This window comes from Rhinoderma darwinii, unplaced genomic scaffold, assembly GCF_050947455.1.
Source record: "Rhinoderma darwinii isolate aRhiDar2 unplaced genomic scaffold, aRhiDar2.hap1 Scaffold_937, whole genome shotgun sequence".
In the NCBI taxonomy this organism is placed as follows: domain Eukaryota; kingdom Metazoa; phylum Chordata; class Amphibia; order Anura; family Rhinodermatidae; genus Rhinoderma; species Rhinoderma darwinii.
Genome location: NW_027464511.1, coordinates 38,675 through 58,139, shown reverse-complemented (window position 1 = coordinate 58,139; position 19,465 = coordinate 38,675). Strand labels below are relative to the sequence as shown.

At 43.8% G+C, this 19,465-nt stretch overlaps 1 protein-coding gene across 1 annotated transcript in view; it reads left to right on the top strand.

Annotated features, from left to right (window-relative positions):
* The first annotated feature begins 9,160 nt into the window (after positions 1 to 9,160).
* The window catches only part of LOC142733214 (transient receptor potential cation channel subfamily M member 2-like), a 33,503-nt gene continuing 23,198 nt past the window's right edge, over positions 9,161 to 19,465 (top strand). Inside the window, exons 1-2 of the mRNA XM_075849514.1 lie at positions 9,161 to 9,547; positions 13,966 to 14,123. Coding sequence (XP_075705629.1) covers positions 9,466 to 9,547; positions 13,966 to 14,123 — 240 coding nt within the window. The 5' untranslated portion in view covers positions 9,161 to 9,465. The remainder of the gene's footprint in view (positions 9,548 to 13,965; positions 14,124 to 19,465) is intronic.

The following is a 19,465-nucleotide window of genomic DNA, read 5'->3' as shown; positions in this document are numbered from 1 at the left end:
TAGTGTTATAGTAATGTAGCGTTATAGTAATGTAGTGTTATAGTAATGTAGTGTTATAGTAATGTAGTGTTATAGTAATGTAGCGTTATAGTAATGTAGTGTTATAGTAATGTAGTGTTATAGTAATGTAGCGTTATAGTAATGTAGTGTTATAGTAATGTAGTGTTATAGTAATGTAGCGTTATAGTAATGTAGCATTATAGTAATGTAGTGTTATAGTAATGTAGCGTTATAGTAATGTAGTGTTATAGTAATGTAGTGTTATAGTAATGTAGTGTTATAGTAATGTAGCGTTATAGTAATGTAGTGTTATAGTAATGTAGTGTTATAGTAATGTAGTGTTATAGTAATGTAGTGTTATAGTAATGTAGTGTTATAGTAATGTAGTGTTATAGTAATGTAGTGTTATAGTAATGTAGTGTTATAGTAATGTAGTGTTATAGTAATGTAGTGTTATAGTAATGTAGTATTATAGTAATGTAGTGTTATAGTAATGTAGTGTTATAGTAATGTAGTATTATAGTAATGTAGTGTTATAGTAATGTGGTGTTATAGTAATGTAGTGTTATAGTAATGTAGCATTATAGTAATGTAGTGTTATAGTAATGTAGCGTTATAGTAATGTAGTGTTATAGTAATGTAGTGTTATAGTAATGTAGTGTTATAGTAATGTAGTATTATAGTAATGTAGTATTATAGTAATGTAGTGTTATAGTAATGTAGTGTTATAGTAATGTAGTGTTATAGTAATGTAGTGTTATAGTAATGTAGTGTTATAGTAATGTAGTATTGTTATAGTGATGTAGTGTTATAGTAATGTAGTGTTATAGTAATGTAGTGTTATAGTAATGTAGTGTTATAGTAATGTAGCGTTATAGTAATGTAGTGTTATAGTAATGTAGTGTTATAGTAATGTAGTATAGTAATGTAGTGTTATAGTAATGTAGCGTTATAGTAATGTAGTGTTATAGTAATGTAGTGTTATAGTAATGTAGTGTTATAGTAATGTAGTGTTATAGTAATGTAGTGTTATAGTAATGTAGTGTTATAGTAATGTAGTGTTATAGTAATGTAGTGTTATAGTAATGTAGTGTTATAGTAATGTAGTATAGTAATGTAGTGTTATAGTAATGTAGTGTTATAGTAATGTGGTGTTATAGTAATGTAGTATTATAGTAATGTAGTGTTATAGTAATGTAGTGTTATAGTAATGTAGTGTTATAGTAATGTAGTGTTATAGTAATGTAGTGTTATAGTAATGTAGTGTTATAGTAATGTAGTGTTATAGTAATGTAGTGTTATAGTAATGTAGTATTATAGTAATGTAGTGTTATAGTAATGTAGTGTTATAGTAATGTAGTGTTATAGTAATGTAGCGTTATAGTAATGTAGTGTTATAGTAATGTAGCGTTATAGTAATGTAGCGTTATAGTAATGTAGTGTTATAGTAATGTAGTGTTATAGTAATGTAGTGTTATAGTAATGTAGTGTTATAGTAATGTAGTGTTATAGTAATGTAGTGTTATAGTAATGTAGTATTATAGTAATGTAGTGTTATAGTAATGTAATGTTATAGTAATGTAGTGTTATAGTAATGTAGTGTTATAGTAATGTAGTGTTATAGTAATGTAGTGTTATTATAGTAATGTAGTGTTATAGTAATGTAGTGTTATAGTAATGTAGTGTTATAGTAATGTAGTGTTATAGTAATGTAGTGTTATAGTAATGTAGTGTTATAGTAATGTAGTGTTATAGTAATGTAGCGTTATAGTAATGTAGCGTTATAGTAATGTAGTGTTATAGTAATGTAGTGTTATAGTAATGTAGTGTTATAGTAATGTAGTGTTATAGTAATGTAGTGTTATAGTAATGTAGTGTTATAGTAATGTAGTGTTATAGTAATGTAGTGTTATAGTAATGTAGTGTTATAGTAATGTAGTGTTATAGTAATGTAGTGTTATAGTAATGTAGTGTTATAGTAATGTAGTGTTATAGTAATGTAGTGTTATAGTAATGTAGCGTTATAGTAGTGTAGTGTTATAGTAATGTAGCGTTATAGTAATGTAGCGTTATAGTAATGTAGCGTTATAGTAATGTAGCGTTATAGTAATGTAGCGTTATAGTAATGTAGCGTTATAGTAATGTAGTGTTATAGTAATGTAGTGTTATAGTAATGTAGTGTTATAGTAATGTAGTGTATAGTAATGTAGTGTTATAGTAATGTAGTGTTATAGTAATGTAGTGTTATAGTAATGTAGTGTTATAGTAATGTAGTGTTATAGTAATGTAGTGTTATAGTAATGTAGTGTTATAGTAATGTAGTGTTATAGTGATGTAGTGTTATAGTAATGATGTAGTGTTATAGTAATGTAGTGTTATAGTAATGTAGTGTTATAGTAATGTAGCGTTATAGTAATGTAGTGTTATAGTAATGTAGTGTTATAGTAATGTAGCGTTATAGTAATGTAGTGTTATAGTAATGTAGTGTTATAGTAATGTAGCGTTATAGTAATGTAGTGTTATAGTAATGTAGTGTTATAGTAATGTAGCGTTATAGTAATGTAGTATTATAGTAATGTAGTGTTATAGTAATGTAGTGTTATAGTAATGTAGTGTATAGTAATGTAGTGTTATAGTAATGTAGTGTTATAGTAATGTAGTGTTATAGTAATGTAGTGTTATAGTAATGTAGTGTTATAGTAATGTAGTGTTATAGTAATGTAGTGTTATAGTAATGTAGTGTTATAGTAATGTAGTGTTATAGTAATGTAGCGTTATAGTAATGTAGTGTTATAGTAATGTAGTGTTATAGTAATGTAGCGTTATAGTAATGTAGTGTTATAGTAATGTAGTGTTATAGTAATGTAGCGTTATAGTAATGTAGTGTTATAGTAATGTAGTGTTATAGTAATGTAGCGTTATAGTAATGTAGTATTATAGTAATGTAGTGTTATAGTAATGTAGTGTTATAGTAATGTAGTATTATAGTAATGTAGTGTTATAGTAATGTAGTGTTATAGTAATGTAGCGTTATAGTAATGTAGTATTATAGTAATGTAGTGTTATAGTAATGTAGTGTTATAGTAATGTAGTGTATAGTAATGTAGTGTTATAGTAATGTAGTGTTATAGTAATGTAGTGTTATAGTAATGTAGTGTTATAGTAATGTAGTGTTATAGTAATGTAGTGTTATAGTAATGTAGTGTTATAGTAATGTAGTGTTATAGTAATGTAGTGTTATAGTAATGTAGTGTATAGTAATGTAGTGTTATAGTAATGTAGTGTTATAGTAATGTAGTGTTATAGTAATGTAGTGTTATAGTAATGTAGTGTTATAGTAATGTAGTGTTATAGTAATGTAGTGTTATAGTAATGTAGTGTTATAGTAATGTAGTATTATAGTAATGTAGTGTTATAGTAATGTAGTGTTATAGTAATGTAGTGTTATAGTAATGTAGTGTTATAGTAATGTAGTGTTATAGTAATGTAGTGTATAGTAATGATGTAATGTTATAGTAATGTAGTGTTATAGTAATGTAGTATAGTAATGTTGTGTTATAGTAATGTAGTGTATAGTAATGTGGTGTTATAGTAATGTAGTGTTATAGTAATGTAGTGTTATAGTAATGATGTAGTGTTATAGTAATGATGTAGTGTTATAGTAATGATGTAGTGTTATAGTAATGTAGTGTTATAGTAATGTAGTGTTATAGTAATGTAGTATTATAGTAATGTAGTGTTATAGTAATGTAGTGTTATAGTAATGTAGTATTATAGTAATGTAGTGTTATAGTAATGTAGTGTTATAGTAATGTAGTGTTATATAGTGTTATAGTAATGTAGTGTTATAGTAATGTAGTGTTATAGTAATGTAGTGTTATAGTAATGTAGTGTTATAGTAATGTAGTGTTATAGTAATGTAGTGTTATAGTGATGTAGTGTTATAGTGATGTAGTGTTATAGTGATGTAGTGTTATAGTAATGATGTAGTGTTATAGTAATGATGTAGTGTTATAGTAATGTAGTGTTATAGTAATGTAGTGTATAGTAATGTAGTGTTATAGTAATGTAGTGTTATAGTAATGTAGTGTTATAGTAATGTAGTATTATAGTAATGTAGCGTTATAGTAATGTAGTGTTATAGTAATGTAGTATTATAGTAATGTAGTATTATAGTAATGTAGTGTTATAGTAATGTAGTGTTATAGTAATGTAGTATTATAGTAATGTAGTGTTATAGTAATGTAGTATTATAGTAATGTAGTGTTATAGTAATGTAGTGTTATAGTAATGTAGTATTATAGTAATGTAGTGTTATAGTAATGTAGCGTTATAGTAATGTAGCGTTATAGTAATGTAGTATTATTATGGTAATGTAGTGTTATTGCAAAAGACAACCGATGCCCAGCGGAACTCGTTGACTATAATGGGTTTCGTTGCGGTGTCTGATTTTCCCTGAAGCAGTAGTGCAGCATGCTCCGCTATTGTTTCCGGTATTTTCGGCCCCTTCTCTTCTGCCGACTCTGCTGCTGCTATACCGTGATAGAAGGACCTGATCGGTGGGCGGAGCTTCTGTTCCTCAAAGGCCAGTCAGGTCACATGGGCGTGACGTCATTAAAGGTCCTTAAGCCCACTAGGAAGTCGTATCTGTCCAGCTTTAATGCTGCATATGCAGCGTTTTTACATTAGTGACCTCACGCAAATGTGGCTTCGGGGCCCGGTCGCAATTGCAAGTGCTGCGACCCCTATAGCTACGTGACTGGAGGCAAACAAATCTACAGCTGGACTAGCTTGATCAGTAACCGCCTCCGGTTCATTGGGGCTCAGTCCTGCCGCTTTCCCATGGCTGGACACAGGCCCTTTGGGAGCTTGAGCACCCACTGTAAGCTGCAGCATCACTGATCTTATTAACCCCTTGACCCTTCCGTGACTGTTAAACTTCGTCCAGTCTCTGGCGTCCTCTTAGCTTTAATATTATTGGACATGGTCTATACAATTGGTTCCTGCCTCTGATCTTGGTAGGAAAGCACCAGCCATTGGCCTCCTGCTGCTGGGCCGTTACCGTCCTGTTACTTACCTCGCTACAACAACCGCCATGATGTTGTCCTGACCTACAATTTCCCCAATGTGACTCCACTGCATAAGCCGGACTGGTGAGGACAACGAGGCTTACACAGCAGGGCTGATCCTGCGGCCACCTCCGGGGGCACAGGGTGAGGACAATGAGGCTTACATTGCAGGGCTGATCCTGTGCCCATCTCCAGGGGGCACAGGGTGGTGGACGACAACTATCTGTATCTGTTCAGATGATGTTTTCTTCTTTCCTACCTATTTTCTTGCTTGAATCATCCTGTGCCCAGATCATCGCCAAAGGAGAAATGTTGGAGGTCTGTTGGTGACTCCAAAAACTTGATCCGGGCCATTACCTTACCACCCCAACCACTGCCGGCATCTTTATTATCATCCCCCACCGGCCGAGCAGGATGCTTCTCCTCTCTGCTGAACAGGGTGCCCGCTGTACTACTCAGATGGCCCCAGCAGATGACTACACCGGCTCGCTTGGCTTCCCCACAGCTTCTCCATGAATAGCCCCATTGCTGCCGATGACCTCGCACCGCTCCTCTAGTTGATGACTTCGGCCAGGGATCTTGCTCTCCACAGGCCCCGGGACACAAGGCCCCGGGACCAGATGGGTTACACCCTAGAATTCTTAAAGAGCTTAGTTCAGTTATTTCTGTCCCCCTTTTCATAATATTCAGAGAATCTCTAGTGACTGGTATAGTGCCAAGGGACTGGCGCAGGGCAAATGTGGTGCCTATTTTCAAAAAGGGCTCTAGGTCTTCCCCGGGTAATTATAGACCAGTAAGCTTAACATCCATCGTGGGGAAAATGTTTGAGGGGCTATTGAGGGACTATATACAGGATTATGTGACAATAAATAGCATTATAAGTGACAGCCAGCACGGTTTTACTAAGGACAGAAGTTGTCAAACTAACCTAATCTGTTTTTATGAAGAGGTGAGCAGAAGCCTAGACAGAGGGGCCGCTGTGGATATAGTGATTATATGAGGGGTAAGCAGAAGTCTAGACAGAGGGGCCGCTGTGGATATAATGATTATATGAAGAGGTGAGCAGAAGCCTAGACAGAGGGGCCGCTGTGGATGTAATGATTATATGAGAGGTGAGCAGAAGTCTAGACAGAGGGGCCGCTGTGGATTTAGTGTTTTTGGACTTTACAAAGGCATTTGACACTGTCCCCCATAGACGCCTAATGGGTAAATTAAGGACTATAGGTTTAGAAAGTATAGTTTGTAATTGGATTGAGAATTGGCTCAAGGACCTTATCCAGAGAGTTGTGGTCAATGATTCCTACTCTGAATGGTCCCCAGTTATAAGTGGTGTACCCCAGGGTTCAGTGCTGGGACCCCTATTATTCACCTTATTTATTAATGATATAGAGGATGGGAGTAGTAGCACGATTTCTATTTTTGCAGATGACACCGAGCTATGTAATATAGTTCAGACTATGGAAGATGTTCATGAATTACAGGCAGATTTAAACAAACTAAGTGTTTGGGCGTCCACTTGGCAGATGAAGTTTAATGTAGATAAATGTAAAGTTATGCATCTGGGTACCAACAACCTGCAGCATCATATGTCCTAGGGGGCGCTACACTGGCGGATTCACTTGTAGAGAAGGATCTGGGTGTAATAATCTGCAGCATCATATGTCCTAGGGGGAGCTACACTGGCGGATTCACTTGTTGAGAAGGATCTGGGTGTAATAACCTGCAGCATCATATGTCCTAGGGGGAGCTACACTGGCGGATTCACTTGTTGAGAAGGATCTGGGTGTAATAATCTGCAGCATCATATGTCCTAGGGGGAGCTACACTGGGGGAGTCACTTGTTGAGAAGGATCTGGGTGTAATAATCTGCAGCATCATATGTCCTAGGGGGAGCCACACTAGGGGAGTCAATTGTTGAGAAGGATCTGGGTGTACTTGTAAATCATAAACTAAATTTCAGCATGCAGTGTCAATCAGCTGCTTCAAAGGCCAGCAGGATATTGTCGTGTATCAAAAGAGGCATGGACTCGCGGGACAGGGATGTAATATTACCACTTTACAAAGCATTAGTGAGGCCTCATCTAGAATATGCAGTTCAGTTCTGGGCTCCAGTTCATAGAAAGGATGCCCTGGAGTTGGAAAAAATACAAAGAAGAGCAACGAAGCTAGTAAGGGGCATGGAGAATCTAAGTTATGAGGAAAGATTGAAAGAATTAAACCTATTTAGCCTTGAAAAAAGACGACTAAGGGGGGACATGATTAACTTATATAAATATATTAATGGCACATACAAAAAATATGGTGAAATCCTGTTCCTTGTAATACCCCCTCAAAAAACAAGGGGGCGCTCCCTCCGTCTGGAGAAAAAAAGGTTCAAGCTGCAGAGGCGACAAGCCTTCTTTACTGTGAGAACTGTGAATCTATGGAATAGCCACCGCAGGAGCCGTCACAGCAGGGACAGGAGACACCGCAGGAGCCGTCACAGCAGGGACAGGAGACACCGCAGGAGCCGTCACAGCAGGGACAGGAGACACCGCAGGAGCCGTCACAGCAGGGACAGGAGACACCGCAGGAGTGGTCACAGCAGGGACAGGAGACACCGCAGAAGCAGTCACAGCAGGGACAGTAGACACCGCAGGAGCCGTCACAGCAGGGACAGTAGACACCGCAGGAGCCGTCACAGCAGGGACAGGAGACACCGCAGGAGCCGTCACAGCAGGGACAGGAGACACTGCAGCAGCCGTCACAGCAGGGACAGGAGACACCGCAGGAGCCGTCACAGCAGGGACAGGAGACACCGCAGGAGTGGTCACAGCAGGGACAGGAGACACCGCAGAAGCAGTCACAGCAGGGACAGTAGACACCGCAGGAGCCGTCACAGCAGGGACAGGAGACACCGCAGGAGCCGTCACAGCAGGGACAGGAGACACTGCAGCAGCCGTCACAGCAGGGACAGGAGACACCGCAGGAGCCGTCACAGCAGGGACAGGAGACACCGCAGGAGCGGTCACAGCAGGGACAGGAGACACCGCAGAAGCCGTCACAGCAGGGACAGTAGACACCGCAGGAGCCGTCACAGCAGGGACAGGAGACACCGCAGGAGCCGTCACAGCAGGGACAGGAGACACCGCAGGAGCCGTCACAGCAGGGACAGGAGACACCGCAGGAGCCGTCACAGCAGGGACAGTAGACACCGCAGGAGCCGTCACAGCAGGGACAGGAGACACCGCAGGAGCCGTCACAGCAGGGACAGGAGACACCGCAGGAGCCGTCACAGCAGGGACAGGAGACACCGCAGGAGCCGTCACAGCAGGGACAGTAGACACCGCAGGAGCTGGTCACAGCAGGGACAGGAGACACCTCAGGAGCTGGTCGCAGCAGGGACAGGAGACACCGCAGGAGCCGTCGCAGCAGGGACAGTAGACACCGCAGGAGCTGGTCACAGCAGGGACAGTAGATGGCTTTAAAAAAGGCTTAGATAATTTCCTAGAACAAAAAAATATTAACTGCTATGTGTAGAAATTTTTACTTCCCCTTTCCCATCCCTTGGTTGAACTTGATGGACATGTGTCTTTTTTCAACCGTACAAACTATGTAACTATGTATGTAACTATGTAACTATGTAACAGTTTCTCACTGAGTCGTTTGAGGGTCTTTGCCGCTTCCACATACTGACGGAGGTGGCACAGGATCCAGGTCCTGTCAGACTACCGGGGTCTTCTGACTCCCCAGCCTTCCTCGTCCTCACCTTCTCTAGCTTCTGCAGCTTCCCCGCGCCTTCCTTCTGGTGACCACTATTACCCCTCTGCCACAGGGGCCTGGAGGCTTCTAGGGGTGAGAAGGATCTCCAAACTTCATGCTGGATCTCCTCACCCAGGTCCTGCAGGTGTGGAGGAGGCTGGTTGTGGCTTCTCTGGCTCAGAGCCGGCCTAAACCACAGAGTAGGAGCCCGGGACTCAAGGCCTCCAGGGAAATGGCTGCTGGACCTCAGGAACAGAAGAGAGAGGGCCACACCAGCTCACTCCTCTCCTGAATTACTCTGTGCTGATGGGGACAATTCATATTTAGTTATTGATGAAAAGTATAAGGGACTATTCACCAGGTTAAATCCAAGTTTCTTGCAAAATCACAGCAACATGCAAGTTTTTTTGCAAAAGCGGCAGTATATTGCATTGATTTTGTGGTAAGCGCAGCATTAAACGGCACCGTGTGAATGAACCTCTATAGGATGTTATGTGCTGGTGACAGTTCCGAGTAAGCCCCTCCCCTTAATTTACATATCACACCGGCACATTTGATGTTTGCTAGAAGTAAGCGTCTTCCCCGGCTGATGGACGTGTGTGTCTGGCGTGTGCTCCCCGTACAGCCCTGGTAATCATCTCCTTCTTCTCCTCAGATGGCTAAATCTTCACGACACCTCAACTGGATCATTTCTGCCCTAAAAGAAAAAGGGTTCAGCAGTAAAACCTCCAGTTTAGGTAACGGTTCATGTATTATGGGGGTGGGGGCGTGCGGTATCTATACGGAGGGGCACAGCTGACCATAAAATGTGGTGCCAGACAATAACTAAGTATATAGATAACATCTTCTCCACCACAAGTGTGGGAATGACCTCCAGGATTGTGAGGTCAGGAGAAGGCCTCTCCCTGCCGGCCACCTAACCTCAATCTACATTGTTATGGCGCAATAATAAAATGTGGCAACAAGATGTCCCTGGACGAGCTTAAATCTTCCTGCATTCCCTGCTTGTTCAGTGCCTGCACAGCGCTTGCTCCTGTAATTTGCACTCAGGTAAGTGTGTTGAATAGTGAGTGCAGCTCTGGAGTATAATACAGGATAAGTAATGTAATGTATGTACACAGTGATTCCACCAGCAGAATAGTGAGTGCAACTCTGGAGTATAATACAGGATAAGTAATGTAATGTATGTACACAGTGACTCCACCAGCAGAATAGTGAGTGCAGCTCTGGAGTATAATACAGGATATAACTCAGGATCAGTACAGGATAAGTAATGTATGTACACAGTGACTCCACCAGCAGAATAGTGAGTGCAGCTCCGGAGTATAATACAGGATGTAACTCAGGACCAGCACAGGATAAGTAATGTAATGTATGTACACAGTGACTCCACCAGCAGAATAGTGAGTGCAGCTCTGGAGTATAATACAGGATGTAACTCAGGATCAGTACAGGATAAGTAATGTATGTACACAGTGACTCCACCAGCAGAATAGTGAGTGCAGCTCTGGAGTATAATACAGGATATAACTCTGGATCAGTACAGGATAAGTAATGTAATGTATGTACACAGTGACTCCTCCAGCAGAATAGTGAGTGCAGCTCTGGAGTATAATACAGGATGTAACTCAGGATCAGTACAGGATAAGTAATGTAATGTATGTACACAGTGACTCCACCAGCAGAATAGTGAGTGCAGCTCTGGAGTATAATACAGGATGTAACTCAGGATCAGTACAGGATAAGTAATGTATGTACACAGTGACTCCACCAGCAGAATAGTGAGTGCAGCTCTGGAGTATAATACAGGATGTAACTCAGGATCAGTACAGGATAAGTAATGTAATGTATGTACACAGTGACTCCACCAGCAGAATAGTGAGTGCAGCTCTGGAGTGTAATACAGGATGTAACTCAGGATCAGTACAGGATAAGTAATGTAATGTATGTACACAGTGACTCCACCAGCAGAATAGTGAGTGCAGCTCTGGAGTATAATACAGGATATTACTCAGGATCAGTACAGGATAAGTAATGTATGTACACAGTGACTCCACCAGCAGAATAGTGAGTGCAGCTCTGGAGTATAATACAGGATGTAACTCAGGATCAGCACAGGATAAGTAATGTAATGTATGTACACAGTGACTCCACCAGCAGAATAGTGAGTGCAGCTCTGGAGTATAATACAGGATGTAACTCAGGATCAGTACAGGATAAGTAATGTATGTACACAGTGACTCCACCAGCAGAATAGTGAGTGCAGCTCTGGAGTATAATACAGGATGTAACTCAGGATCAGTACAGGATAAGTAATGTAATGTATGTACACAGTGACTCCACCAGCAGAATAGTGAGTGCAGCTCTGGAGTGTAATACAGGATGTAACTCAGGATCAGTACAGGATAAGTAATGTAATGTATGTACACAGTGACTCCACCAGCAGAATAGTGAGTGCAGCTCTGGAGTATAATACAGGATATTACTCAGGATCAGTACAGGATAAGTAATGTATGTACACAGTGACTCCACCAGCAGAATAGTGAGTGCAGCTCTGGAGTATAATACAGGATGTAACTCAGGATCAGCACAGGATAAGTAATGTAATGTATGTACACAGTGACTCCACCAGCAGAATAGTGAGTGCAGCTCTGGAGTATAATACTGGATGTAACTCAGGATCAGTACAGGATAAGTAATGTAATGTATGTACACAGTGACTCCACCAGCAGAATAGTGAGTGCAGCTCTGGAGTGTAATACAGGATGTAACTCAGGATCAGTACAGGATAAGTAATGTAATGTATGTACACAGTGACTCCACCAGCAGAATAGTGAGTGCAGCTCTGGAGTATAATACAGGATATTACTCAGGATCAGTACAGGATAAGTAATGTATGTACACAGTGACTCCACCAGCAGAATAGTGAGTGCAGCTCTGGAGTGTAATACAGGATGTAACTCAGGATCAGTACAGGATAAGTAATGTAATGTATGTACACAGTGACTCCACCAGCAGAATAGTGAGTGCAGCTCTGGAGTATAATACAGGATATTACTCAGGATCAGTACAGGATAAGTAATGTATGTACACAGTGACTCCACCAGCAGAATAGTGAGTGCAGCTCTGGAGTATAATACTGGATGTAACTCAGGATCAGTACAGGATAAGTAATGTAATGTATGTACACAGTGACTCCACCAGCAGAATAGTGAGTGCAGCTCTGGAGTATAAGGGCAAAGCCCCACGTGGCGGAATTGCTCTTGAATTCCGCTGCGGACACTCCGCAGCGTTAATCCGCAGCGGACCCGTTCCTCCATTGCCTCCCACTTCTTTTTAGTAGGCTTCGTTTACATGTTGCGGACAATTCCGCTGCGGAGCATAGGCTGCGGTGCGGAATTTGGTGTCCGCAGCATACAATGGATGTGGCGGACTGGTTGCGGACTCATTGCGGAAGTTCTCCATTGACTTCAATGGAGATTCTAAATTCCGCAATGAAGTCCGCAGCTGTCATGCACATGTTATGTGTGCTGCGGATGCGTCTTGCTTTTTTAACGACATTTCTTCATTCTGGCTGGACCTATGTATTTCTAGATCTACAGCCAGACTGAGGAAGTCAATGGGGCTCCCGGAATTACAGGAGCGTTGTTAGGCGACGTCAGTAAATAGTCACTGTCCAGGGTGCTGAAAGAGTTAAGCGATCGGCAGTAACTGTTTCTGCACCCGGGACAGTGACTACCGATCACAATATACATGTATCTGTAAAAAAATAGAAGTTCATACTTACGGAGAACTCCCTGCTTCTTCCTCCAGTCCGGCTTCCCAGGATGACGTTTCAGTCTAAGTGACGGCTGCAGCCAATCACAGGCCAAGCACAGGCTGCAGCCAATCACAGGCCAATCACAGGCTGCAGCCAATCACAGGCCAATCACAGGCTGCAGCCAATCACAGGCAAATAACAACCTGCAGCCAATCACAGGCCAATCACAGGCTGCAGCGGTCACATGGACTGCCGCGTCATCCAGGGAGGTCGGGCTGGATGCTGAAAGAGGGACGCGTCACCAAGGCAACGGCCGGTAAGTAGGAAATCTTTTACTTTCACTAGGGAAAGTGCTGTCCCTTCTCTCTATCCTGCACTGATACAGAGAAGGGAAGCACCTTCACCGCAATACGCAGCAGCCAGTCCGCATCAATTTACTGCACATTTTGGGCAAATCCGCCACAGAATCTGCAACGCAGATTATATGCAGCATTGATGCGGACAGTTGCGCAGGAAAACCGCCAAGTGGGGGCATGCCCTAATACAGGATGTAACTCAGGATCAGTACAGGATAAGTAATGTAATGTATGTACACAGTGACTCCACCAGCAGAATAGTGAGTGCAGCTCTGGAGTATAATACAGGATATAACTCAGGATCAGTACAGGATAAGTAATGTAATGTATGTACACAGTGACTCCACCAGCAGAATAGTGAGTGCAGCTCTGGAGTATAATACAGGATGTAACTCAGGATCAGTACAGAATAAGTAATGTAATGTATGTACACAGTGACTCCACCAGCAGAATAGTGAGTGCAGCTCTGGAGTATAATACAGGATATAACTCAGGATCAGTACAGGATTAGTAATGTATGTACACAGTGACTCCACCAGCAGAATAGTGAGTGCAGCTCTGGAGTATAATACAAGATATAACTCAGGATCAGTACAGGATAAGTAATGTAATGTATGTACACACTGACTCCACCAGCAGAATAGTGAGTGCAGCTCTGGAGTATAATACAGGATGTAACTCAGGATCAGTACAGAATAAGTAATGTAATGTATGTACACAGTGACTCCACCAGCAGAATAGTGAGTGCAGCTGTGAAGTATAACATACTGTAGGCTGTAACTCAGAGTAGTGATGTTAATTGTTGGACATTTGTCTTATTTGAACCGTATTTACTATGTAACTATGGAATAATGAATTGTATCTATAACCTGTTCTACGTGGTTCAACATTTTACCCCACGGGAAGTTATTTAGTGTCTGGTTGCTGACATGTTATTAGGTGATGGGTACATTGTGCACCTCTGGTGGAGGCTCTACTTGTGGCATATTTATTACATTGTGCTGTCTCGTTTGTCTCCTTATGTTGTGTTCTTCTCCAGTGGACAGCGACTCTACAGAGTCTGAGGAACAGACCGCGCCCGACTCCGACAACAAAGGGGAGAAGATGTGCAGGTACCATGTCAACTCCAGGATCCTTGATTATCCGGACTATAGAGCGACTCGTCACCCGGTACCTGATGAGCTGGTGCCCTGGGAGGTATGGAGGCTGTGTATGTATCTATGTGGATGTATGTCTGCATTATGTATGAACCCGCTACTATGTGTCTGTATAGATGGATGCTGGAGTCCTTTACATCGGTGTCTGTGATCTATCTAGGGATTATCTATAAGCTGTATATATGTCGTCTCTGTGAATGATGAGAGATCCACTGATGTACCCCGAGTTATCTGCACATGTATATGTCTCACATAGGGTCTGAATTACCTGCATATACAGTACGTGTGTTTATGTTATTATCCATAAGGTGTGTGTGTGTGTGTGTGCATGTATGTACAATGCGCACGGAAAGTCTTCAGACCCTTTCACTTTTTTCCCATTTTCTTACATTGATCCTTGTGCTAAAATAAAAATAATTCAATTTTTTCCCCTCGTTCTGCACTCACGCCCCCCCCCCCATAATGACAAACTGAGAACAGAATGTAAGTTCTTTGCTAATTTATTAAAAAGGAAAAACTAAAATCTAAAGTCTTCAGCCCCTTTACTCAGGATCCGGTGAAGGTTATGACTGTATCTATTTGTGTATGGGTTACAGAGGTGTATATATATATTGTAGCAGTGCAGCTACTGGACCGTGCAGAAACTCAGGTTTTAAGCAACCAGGGAGCATGTACAGCAGGGAGGGTTTTCTCTGCTATTGCTTGGGTGTAAAGCCTGGAATAGGGCCTGGTTTACTGGAGTGTGAAGAAGAAGGGCGGCTTCCACTCCATACAGACAGTCCGGGTCTTGGGCTTCTACTCCATACAGACAGTCCATGTCTTGGGCTTCAACTCCATACAGACGGTCCGTGTCTTAGGCTTCCACTCCATACAGACAGTCCAGGTCTTGGGCTTCCACTCCATACAGACAGTCCATGTCTTGGGCTTCCACTCCATACAGACAGTCAATGTCTTGGGCTTCCACTCCATACAGACAGTCTGTGTCTTGGGCTTCCACTCCATACAGACAGTCCATGTCTTGGGCTTCCACTCCATACAGACAGTCCGTGTCTTGGGCTTCCACTCCATACAGACAGTCCGTGTCTTGGGCTTCCACTCCATACAGACAGTCCGTGTCTTGGGCTTCCACTCCATACAGACAGTCCGTGTCTTGGGCTTCCACTCCATACAGACAGTCCATGTCTTGGGCTTCCACTCCATACAGACAGTCCGTGTCTTGGGCTTCCACTCCATACAGACAGTCCATGTCTTGGGCTTCCACTCCATACAGACAGTCCGTGTCTTGGGCTTCCACTCCATACAGACAGTCCATGTCTTGGGCTTCCACTCCATACAGACAGTCCGTGTCTTGGGCTTCCACTCCATACAGACAGTCCGTGTCTTGGGCTTCCACTCCATACAGACAGTCCGTGTCTTGGGCTTCCACTCCATACAGACAGTCCAGGTCTTGGGCTTCCACTCCATACAGACAGTCCGTGTCTTGGGCTTCCACTCCATACAGACAGTCCAGGTCTTGGGCTTCCACTCCATACAGACAGTCCGTGTCTTGGGCTTCCACTCCATACAGACAGTCCATGTCTTGGGCTTCCACTCCATACAGACAGTCCGTGTCTTGGGCTTCCACTCCATACAGACAGTCCATGTCTTGGGCTTCCACTCCATACAGACAGTCCGTGTCTTGGGCTGTCTGATTAGCTTAGTTAGGCTTCACCTGAGACGGCTCTTTAATTGAGGTGTGTGCAGTTTACACAGGGCTCTCAGTCTGAAGACAGGCATGCTAGCCTGTGAGAGTCACCACCGTGTAAGGTAAAGCTGCCTATGTTCTGAGGTGCTGGGCACAAGGCTCAGTGTCTCGTAGTGAGGGACACTGAATGTGTTAGTTAGAGGCTGGACGGCCTAGGGTTTATTTTGTATGTTTATTGTTGTAACACTGCTTGCTGTTGTGAAGACAATAAAGCTAGCACTGCGGCTGGTTTAAACCTTTTACTCAAGGAGATGGATTGAACTTTCTATGTGTGCCAACCTTCTCACCCGGGAGATGGCGATCCCATGAGCTTAGTGGTTCCCAGGATGTCACATATGGTGGAGAATTGCTTTGGGCAATAAAATGGCACAAGAAGTGTGCAGTGAAATTTAAAGGGCCAGAAGCCCAATTAAAGAGACTGTTTTTCCATTGCAATGGGTCTTATTGAGGAACTCCTCAAAAAGATAGTGCAAACGAATGCGGAGCTGCAAGAAGCAAATGCCAAGCAGAGGGAGGATAACCAAAGGTTCCTGGCACAGTTGGAAGCAAATGGAGAGTCTTTAAGGGCACAAGTACTGTCCAAGGATACACAGCCTTCCAAGCCAAGTAGATGCCTTTCAACGCCAGCTGCATTGATGCCGGGTACTCCTGACGTGTTGCAGACAGTTTGCAGAAAAGAGCAAAGAGCATGCATACCTGTGATACAAGCTGTGAGGACCGTTGCTAAGGGCAACCACCCGGACCCATGGTGGGAATCTATTGTCTGGATGGAAAAGTTGTTCCCAAACAATGTTGGGCAGCTGTTAAAAAGACAAGTGTGCTGAATCGCCCAGATGTGGTTGCTAGGAGCAACCAACCCCGACAGCATGTGGCGGCTGTTCAGCAAAAGGAGCGCTGATGGAGATGCCATCGAGCGGATGGATGTGCACCTGATTGTTCTCTGGTCAGGAGGCCAGAGAGAGCGCAAGAGAAGACACGTGAAGTGTTGGTTGGTGGGATTCCGCTACTGGTCCGTCTGGATCTTCGCCAAGAGGTCTCGAGGGTGCATCCGGACAGTGTGCTGTTCGTGAGGAAGGATTCTGAGATAGGTGAGACCGTTCTGATTGACTTTGAAACTGATTTTGGGACTGTGCAGCACAGACTTATAAAATGTCAGGAACTTGATGAGGAGTTTGTGCTGGGAAGGGACTTCCCTCATAGTTGGCAGTTGTGGGGAAAGGCAATATCTCCGATAAGCCTTACAGGGAAGAGTCCTCTGCAGGGTGTGCTGCTCCTCTGCAGGGTGTGCTGCTCCTCTGCAGGGTGTGCTGCTCCTCTGCAGGGTGTGCTGCTCCTCTGCAGGGTGTGCTGCTCCTCTGCAGGGTGTGCTAGTCCTCTGCAGGGTGTGCTAGTCCTCTGCAGGGTGTGCTAGTCCTCTGCAGGGTGTGCTAGTCCTCTGCAGGGTGTGCTGCTCCTCTGCAGGGTGTGCTAGTCCTCTGCAGGGTGTGCTGCTCCTCTGCAGGGTGTGCTGCTCCTCTGCAGGGTGTGCTAGTCTTCTGCAGGGTGTGCTAGTCCTCTGCAGGGTGTGCTGCTCCTCTGCAGGGTGTGCTGCTCCTCTGCAGGGTGTGCTACTCTGCAGGGTGTGCTGCTCCTCTGCAGGGTGTGCTGCTCCTCTGCAGGGTGTGCTAGTCCTCTGCAGAGTGCGCTGCTCCTCTGCAGGGTGTGCTGCTCCTCTGCAGGATGTGCTGCTCCTCTGCAGGGTGCGCTGGTCCTCTGCAGGGTGCGCTGCTCCTCTGCAGGGTGCGCTGCTCCTCTGCAGGGTGTGCTGCTCTTCTGCAGGGTGTGCTAGTCTTCTGCAGGGTGTGCTGCTCCTCTGCAGGGTGCGCTAGTCCTCTGCAGGGTGCGCTAGTCCTCTGCAGGGTGTGCTGCTCCTCTGCAGGGTGCGCTAGTCCTCTGCAGGGTGCGCTAGTCCTCTGCAGGGTGCGCTAGTCCTCTGCAGGGTGCGCTAGTCCTCTGCAGGGTGCGCTAGTCCTCTGCAGGGTGCGCTGCTCCTCTGCAGGGTGCGCTAGTCCTCTGCAGGGTGCGCTAGTCCTCTGCAGGGTGCGCTAGTCTTCTGCAGGGTGCGCTAGTCCTCTGCAGGGTGCGCTGCTCCTCTGCAGGGTGTGCTGCTCCTCTGCAGGGTGTGCTGCTCCACTGCCAAAAAGGGAAAATGCACCATTTGTAATGATATCAAGTGATAATGTGATTCAGGAAATGCCTGCTAAAAATGACGCACATGTATTTGATGCACAGCGTTTATGTGAGGACACTAGTGAAATGTCCAAAATTGTGCCTAACGTGTCTTTAAGCCATGAGTATGTCACACAGCCTGAGCAGGTTAATGCATTGTGTGAACAGGCTGTTAAAGAAACAGCAGCCGAGACAGAAGTGGGGATTAGTTCATGTGCGCCCCTTGAGGCTGTAGTTGAGAAAGTCGAGCGTGTCACATGTGATGTGCGTACGGTTACTGATGGTAATCCAGAGGATGTGTCCTTGGAAACAGATGTGTCAGGTGTATCTTACATTTCCCTAGAGGTTGGGATTGTTGATGGTGGTAACCTGGAGTACAGCCCTGCCATACCCAGTGATGGTGATGAAGGTGTGCGTGGTGCAAAAGAGGTGACTGCAGCACCTCTAGAAAGGTTGCCCCCTACAGGTCATTCCTATCCTGTAGAAACTGAGACTGTTGCATGTGATGTGTGAACTGTTCCTAATGGCAACCAGCTGTATACTGCTGCGATGTGTGAGTGGAGTTGTGATAAACTCTACAGGTCTGAGAATGTGGTTGGGGTCACCTCAGAGTCCGCTGAATCCAGCAGCAGTGATCCACCTTTTTATTTGAGCGACCACACCAGTGTGAATGTAGCCCTAAGTGACGCACATGAGTCCCTGGACGGTGGAGTCAGTGAGGTGTGTGCGCTGGTGGCTGTGGCCTCGGTCACTAATGAACCACCCAGTAGTGAACCAGATGTACATGAAAACATTACCCTAGAGGTTGGGGCTGTCAATGGTACCAATGAGGTCACTACTGCCATGTATAGTGTGAGAAGGGTTACTACTTCACCCCTAGAAGTTCTGCCCCCTGCAGGTCTTTCACATGTAGACGTTGAGATCCACGTAGCGCCCACACTTTCCCAGGAGGTAAGGGGAGCCATAGAGGGGGTCTTCCAGGCTGGTTCAATGGATACAAATGCAGAGTGTGGTCTAGCCATTGAAGTTGCATGTGACACAGGACAGGTTGCTAAGGGCAACAAGCAGGGCTATACCCCTAAGCAGGATGCGGGCCCTAACGCTGCTGCAGAGACGACCACTACCGGGTCTGATAAAGTAACCCAGAGGGGTCGGGTCAGTGCGGTGAAAAATTGTCTCTGGACGGACAGTCTGAGCATTTAAGTACTGAGATGAAAAACTCCAAGATGGAGGGGAGTATAGCGTCTGAAGGTGGTTTGGTAGATGGTACGGTGTATACCACAACTCACGAGATGAGTGTTACTGAACACTATGAGCCAGTGTCTAAACCAAGGGGTGACACACAAAGCCACTTCATGGATGCGGAAAGGTCGCTGAATGTAGGGCACAACACAGGTAAATACGGCTGTGATCAGCAAAGGCTAGTAGTG